Here is a 7,287-nt window from a genome sequence, read left to right on the forward strand (position 1 = left end):
GCAATGCCTGCTGAGCTACCTTATCCCAGTCAATTAGTCTGGTTTTACGTAGTGACTTCCCTTCTTTTACTGGCGCTGAAGGCGGCTGCTCTCTGCTGATTTGAGGGGGAGAGCCTTCTTCTAAAGGAGTCTCTGCCGATGTCGAGGGTGGAGAGCTGCCAGCGGGGGGGGCAGATGGAGCAAGCCGCACTGTAACAGGGATTCCCGTAGGTGGGGGAGACACATAATCCACACCAGGCATTATCTTTCCCGGTTTTGAAATCTCATCTCCACCCCCCACTCCATCTAATTTGGCGGCCGCAGCGTTTGTGACCCGCTTCTCAGTCTTATATTGTTTGATAGCATTCATCACCTCTCGCCAAGTTTTCATTAACTTTTTGGCACCTTTATCATCATCAATGACCAGATTCCACAGGGTGTCCCCATAGTCTCGCCATTCACTCTCATCAAACATTGCATCAGGGTCCTTAAAATGTCCTTTCGCCTTGCCTAATGCAAGAAGCCCAGCGAGGTCCTTAAGAGGACCCACGCCCCGCTTTTCTAAAAAGCGTTCTAACAATTTTAGCGCTACCTCGCGTTCCATGGTCTGGTACTCACGGCCGTTCCTATGGCGGCGTTTTCCGTCGTTTAGGTAAGCGCCCTCAGACTGCAATCAGAAATCAGCTCGAGCTCCTTACAAAGCTTTCAGCCTTCTGATGACCCGAACCCTGCCTCTGGAACAAGGCGTTGGATTTTTTGGTCGCTGAGCGCCGCTCTCAGTGCTTTTCTGAGTTCACTCGTCTCGCCCCGTTGGCCGTATCACGTCGGGGTCACCACTTGCGACGAGTGAAGGAAGCAAGGCACGAATTCAATATGAATAATAAGCAAGCTCCAACTTTATTTGGATACACGATCCCTTTTATCTCCTTCCACATTAATATGTATATGTATCATCATCTAATTGGTGATATCTAAGAAGCAGCATTATAATATCTCGGCCCCCTCGGCCCCCCTGCGGTTTTCGCATTCCGTTCAAAATCCTCCCTTCTCTGGCTCCTTGCCTTAAAAGTTGTTTACCACTTCGTCAAGGTCGCTCCGTCCTTGTCCTACCCTCTTATGTTCTAACTTATGTCAAGTGAGGCCTAACATATGCCAAGTGCGGCCTAGTCATGCTAAATGTGAGTGGTCAAGTCGTCTAAGGAGCCATGTCCCTGTTCCTTAAGCCATTCCCCAACACCTAACAGTCTCACCAAGTCAACACAACTTTTAATTAACAAAGGAGTGAGTTGTTGGTAAAAAGGTACTGCCTAGAACTTCCTTATCTGACTGTCTGGAACCTCCCTATCTGCAGTAATGCATGTTATCGCTCTTTGTTGTGATTTACTGTAGTCCAGCTTATCTGGCATGGTTTGGTGAAAGAACAAGTTGTATAACCTAAAAGGTATATAAACTCTGTAACTGGTTGTGTTCTCTCCTATAGCAATGAACTGCTTTTCTGCATTCCAGTTATTCCATGACATCACTTACCTCTCTCTGGCACCATATCACCTTTACAGTATCAGTGATACTGTAGACTGTATTCAAACAAGTTATACTAAGGCACTATAAAAAAAAATAAATCTAATTGCAGGGCTACTACTACAGGGACCAGTTTGGAGCAATCACCCCTGAACTTGTTTGTTCTATTAAGTCCATATACTTGCTCACCTATGCTGACACACAACTTCCTAAATAAGGACCGATTAGAGTTTTACTATATTATCTACCTTTTATATATATATTACCTTTTATACTTAAAGAAATTGAATACATACTGTTCTGCTACCAGCAAGGTTTGTTAGATGGAAAGCACCATTTACTTTCACCACACTTTTAAACTACTGCTGTCCACACCCAGAAAGAGTACAAGCTAGCTTCCCAGAAGGAAAAAATAAAAATACAAAACCAAAAAGCCATCAAACAAAAAACAAACCCCAACAAGACAGGAAGCGCAGGCTAAAACCTGGCTAAGAGTTTGGAGCAGAAAGATAAATTGGTACTACTGAAATAAGTGTTAAAAAGCTCAATGAAGTTTTTAGTATACTGAACACCTTAGGAAAAGTTCACACCGTAAAGATATCTTAAGTCACTGCAGGATAAGTAATCCCATTACAACCAGCATCAACTCTAGAGTCCTATAGTTTCAAGAGGCTAGTCTGAGTATTACCTGTGATAGACAGTAAACTGTTTATTCATCAAAATCCGTCAAAGATACTGGAAGCTTGTGCTATGTTATTCCATAAACTATGTAAGCCTAAGCTTAATCTTAACTATTACATTGTGTAACGACTAACAGACTATAAGTGCTTATCTAAATTAAAATGCTGAAGCAAGGACTTCTACTGTGCAAAAGACTGAAAGGAGGGAAAAGGAGGGGGGTTGAGAGGGGCAAAGGGGAAGTGTCTGTACTCTGTGTTACCTTATAAGGTATAAACAAAAGCTTTGTGAGACTACCCTCAGGAAAGCAGGAGATACGAGGAATTCGTGATGCGAGGAAGACGCGGAGCCTTCATCCCCACGACCACCAGAAGGCAGAAAACGACCCCCTAGCAACAAGGCGCGCAGATGCAGAGTACACCCCTCGACGAGACGCAGATACCGGAAGACGGAGGATATAAAAGGAAAGACTTTCGGGAAGTGTGCGCGCGCCGTTGGCGGAGTTGAACTCCCCGGCCGCCCAGCGCTGTTTTGCTTGTTGCCGCTTGCTAAGTAAACAATTGGAATTTTTATTGGCCCTGACTCACATCAATTTGAGAATCTACTTATAACATTACCCATCACTGGCACCTTTCTTTTCAGATTACTTAGCTGCTATTTGGGAACTAGTCAGAGGCAGTTGCAAAACTCACTTGATTCACACATTTAACTTTATATTTTCATAAGAGCAACTCAAATAAGGGTCAGAAACTTAGGACTGCAGAAAGAATTCCTGCATAGAAACAAAGTAGCTTTGCCAAGTTAAATTTTTTTCTCAAGTAGGTACCCCTTCTAATATGTCAGACAAGAATATTAGTTTTGTCTGGTTAATTAGGACATTCAGGTTTTACAGAGCATTAAGTTTATTCCTTTATGCCTACTACTGAACAGATGGAGCCATTGGATTTGAACAGGCTAAACTGTTTAATAGAAAAGATGTTACCTGTGTTCAATAACTTGCACAAGTGATTATCTAGTCAGAACATGCAATATGTAAACTTAAATTAAATGAAAAGTCAAATAGGCAATTACATTAAAGACAACTTCATTAACCTTTGAATATCATAGCAGCCTACTTGGAATTGCATTTGACTGAGCTTTGTTGCTGTAAATAATACAGCTCATGCACAAGTATGGCTGTATGTTTTGTACACTTTCAAGTATTCATTGAATACTAGCAACATATATACACTCATACACATAAAGCTCCAGAAGATTCAGGAGATTTCTAGAAGGCAGTTCAGTTTTGCTTATCCTTTGGAAGAGGTCTTCTGAAGAGAAGAATATGTGGCTCTGAAAATAAAAATTGAACAAAGCATCATCCTGTCACTCAAGTCCTGATTACAGATACTTCTTTGATTTAAAAGAGCTTGAACAATAATTTAAGCTTTCTGTCAGATAACAAGCAGACCAAGAAAGATCAAGTCCACAGGAAGGTCTCCACGTATAGCATTTCCAGATCAACTCTGTAGTAACCACAGAATAGTCACAGATGCTTTTGAGATTTTAATACCAAAAGTTGGCAGTTTCATCAGCTTAAGGAAGTACAAAAAGAAATTTAAATAAATTTTAAAAAAGCCACCCCATCCCCCCAAAAATCAGCAGAACTAGTACCAGTTCTGTCTCTGCACTGGGCTATTCGATGAGCTTTATCACCTATAATTTACTCTAATCATAGACTGGTTTGGGTTGGAAGGGACGTTAAAGATCATCTAGTTCCAACCCCCCTGCCATGGGCAGGGACACCTTCCACTAGATCAGGTTGCTCAAAGCCCCGTCCAACCTGGCCTTGAACCCTTCCAGGGAGGGGGCAGCCACCACTTCTCTGGACTACCTGTTCCAGTGTCTCACCACCCTCACAGTAAAGAATTTCTTACTTATACCTAATCTAAATCTAGCTTCTTTCAGTTTAAAACCATTACCCCTCATCCTATCACTACACTCCCTGATAAAGAGTCCCTCCCCATCTCTCCTGTAGGCCCCTTTGAAGTACTGGAAGGCTGCTATAAGGTCTCCCCGGAGCCTTCTCTTCTCCAGGCTGAACAACCCCAACTCTCTCAGCCTGTCCTCATAAGGGAGGTGCTTCAGCCCCCTGATCACCTTTGTGGACCTTCTCTAGACCCACTTGAGCAGGTCCATGTTTTTCTTGTGCTGGTGGCCCCAGAGCTGGACGCAGTACTCCAGGTGGAGTCTCACAAGAGCAGAGCAGAGAGAGAGAGAATCCCCTCCCTCGACCTGCTGGCCACACTTCTCTTGATGCAGCCCAGGATACAGTTGGCTTTCTGGGCTGCGAGTACACATTGCTGGCTCATAGTCAGTTTTCCATCCACTAATACCCCCAAGTCCTTCTCCACAGGGCTGCTCTCAATCCACTCATCACCCAGCCTGTATTTGTGCTTGGGATGAAGTGGTGATTCTGTCCTGGTCAGGTATGTACTAACTGACAAGCATCAAAAGCCAGTTTAGTTATCAATAACATAAGTTGACTGCATTAACATTAACTTAATCCTAAATACCTTCAAAAAAAGCCCAAGGCAATAAATTTAAAGTATCAAAGGTGTCCAGATAAGACAAACACTGGAAGATTAGGCTAATTACTTCTTCTAGTTCTTTGGAAGCTTGGAACTCCATGGGACTAATGGCAATTCATCTATCAACAGTTAAATTACCATTGACAAGACTGACTAAAAAGGTATTTAGAATGGTTGTTCTCAGTATTTTATACATAGTGAAGTTTTAGAGCTTCACAGCCCAGTAACGGAAAAGACCCTGGCTTCAGGGTAGCTTTTAGCAGCCAGTATAGCTAGAGCTCAAATTATACTATAAATTTTTTTCATAGCATTGATACAAGACCTTATATAGGTGAGCATCCACTAGTTGGTTTTTTTTTTGTACAAGATAGGTATGTCAATTTCATTATACAAAGATGTGCTGCTACATCAAGTTTGGGGCAGTCACTGAGATACTAACATAACTCAAGATCTCACCAAAACCTCTTTTTATAGGCAGAGATAGGAACATATTCACATCTAGTGTGTTTTGTCTGCTAAGAGGCTACAGATACCTAGAACGAAGTTAGCATTTTTCATGTCCAGTTCTGAAAGTGAGGAATGAAGGTTTATAATAAAGGTTGATACACCACTTACGTTGGTAAAAATAGCAGGCAAATAAAGAAGAGTCTAAACATTTAGCAGGAAATGCCAATTGGATTCTAGAGGAAAGTAATTACACACTGAGATTCAGTTTCAAGCACCAGATAGGTGGTAGACTCCTTTGTTCGTCTTCTTCTGTTTCGCTGTGCTTACCTGGCTCATGGATCATATAGTGAACCCAGCCAACACTTTGCTGAACACCAAGTCGTCTCCATTCCTCTTCAGACATCAGACAAGCCTTTGGTACTTGCTTTGAAAGTTCTTTTGGCAGAATCACATGTCTGTAGAAGTTTAATAATTAAACTCATATTACACACACCAACGCCTGTCTTAGTGTACACTAGAAAACTTGCACAGATCTATACTGAAAGACAATAAGCAAGTTCAGTTATGAATACGAAAAACCTCCTAGAAAGAAGCCTACAGCATTAGCTGATACCAATTGGATTATGAAGCATCAGTTCAAAAAAGCAATTTTAAGTTCACTTTACCTAGCAAACACTACATCTTTAATGCAACTGTACACTGAAATCTTCATTTTGCTGCTTAAAACAGAAGATTCAGTCCCCTGCATGCTCTAGTCATGGTACTTATGGTACACAAGTACATTCATAGCAATTAACTATCATATCAGCAGTTAACATGATTAGAAAAAATACGGACTTTGCATTTTTAGAAGTCACTCCTGCTAACATCAGTTACAATCCAGAACAGACTAGTGCTACAACATAGTTTTAAAAGAACGTATAGAAAGCTATCCAGGTCTCGGCAGCTAAGATCGAGCTCTTACCATCCAGCAGTGCTGCCCTCCACTCAGCAGCATCCACCTCTGCCACAGCCACTGCGCCAGCACCTAGCGGGCTTCACCCCCACCGCTTCCTTCAGTACCCTCTGACCGGAGCCGGCATTGCCCACTTACTAGAGACGACTCCAGAAAGGGGACAAGGCAGACCAAAACCAGCAGTCGAATTGCCCGATTCCCCGCCTCCCTCGAACAGTCTTTATCGCGAGTACCCGCGATAAAGAAGCAATACACTACTCCTCCCTGGGAGCTTTAAGCTACCCTGGCTCCGCAGAGGCGATCTAATAACGTCGCTCTCTAGAGCTACACTCACTGCCAACACCAGCAAGGTTTACTCTCCTAAAGTCACCTCACGATCTGAGAAAAAAAGCACCCACCCAAATCACGTCTTCCCCGCCCCCCCCCCCCCCAAGGGGCAACAGAGGCCCCTTTCTAGGGCCTTCAGCCAGCCCAGCCCTCCCACTCTCGCACCGATACTCATACTGCTCATCAAAATACTTCTCGGAATAGTAGATCTGCTTATTAGCCATAGCAAACAGAAACAGGACCTGCTCTTCTCACAAACTAACTACACAATTCCCCGCCCGTTTCAATTTGAATCTAACAGCTCAATGCTTATTGGTTGACTAGGGCAGCCAATGGCGTGCTGTGTAGCTATGCTAGCGGAGATGGTTGCGTAATGCGAATGCTTGTCTTTCCACTAATCCCTGGGAGCTATGGGGGTTGATTATCTAAGAGGGTGAGGACTGGGAGATTGGTGGAGTTGGGTTGTGTGTATGGTTGGTCTGGGTGTGAATTTTGGGTTTTATACAGGTACTCTGTGTGAGCCTCAGTGGTGTGGTGATGGGCTGATTGCAACTGGGGACTGGGTGGTTCCAGCAGTTTCTAGAGCACCCTGGGCTATGTGGGTATGAGTTTTGGGGGATCGTTAGTGGTTGTCATTCTATTGTGTGAGGATCTGCTGGTATGGCTGCTGTGGCTGCGTAGGTACACTCATGTAGCACAAGCAGCTGTAATCCTTGGCCTTCTGTGTATTGTTGATACCATGCTACCTCTAAAAGAAATTAATGTATTTCTAGGATTTTTTTTTCTTATAATGCAGAGAACTACTGAGGGACT

The 7,287-nt window shown here is 43.2% G+C and overlaps 1 protein-coding gene across 1 annotated transcript; it reads right to left on the reverse strand.

Moving 5' to 3' along the window:
- Nucleotides 1-3,119: 3,119 nt before the first annotated feature.
- Nucleotides 3,120-6,715, reverse strand: LOC141917648 (cyclin-dependent kinases regulatory subunit 2-like). The gene is made up of 3 exons (XM_074811003.1): nucleotides 6,640-6,715; nucleotides 5,520-5,647; nucleotides 3,120-3,507 (listed from the first exon to the last, which is right to left on the reverse strand). The coding sequence occupies exons 1-3, from the start codon at nucleotides 6,696-6,698 to the stop codon at nucleotides 3,455-3,457; spliced, it is 240 nt and encodes a 79-aa protein (XP_074667104.1). The 5' UTR covers nucleotides 6,699-6,715; the 3' UTR covers nucleotides 3,120-3,454.
- Nucleotides 6,716-7,287: the final 572 nt, after the last annotated feature.

This window comes from Strix aluco, chromosome W, assembly GCF_031877795.1.
Source record: "Strix aluco isolate bStrAlu1 chromosome W, bStrAlu1.hap1, whole genome shotgun sequence".
In the NCBI taxonomy this organism is placed as follows: domain Eukaryota; kingdom Metazoa; phylum Chordata; class Aves; order Strigiformes; family Strigidae; genus Strix; species Strix aluco.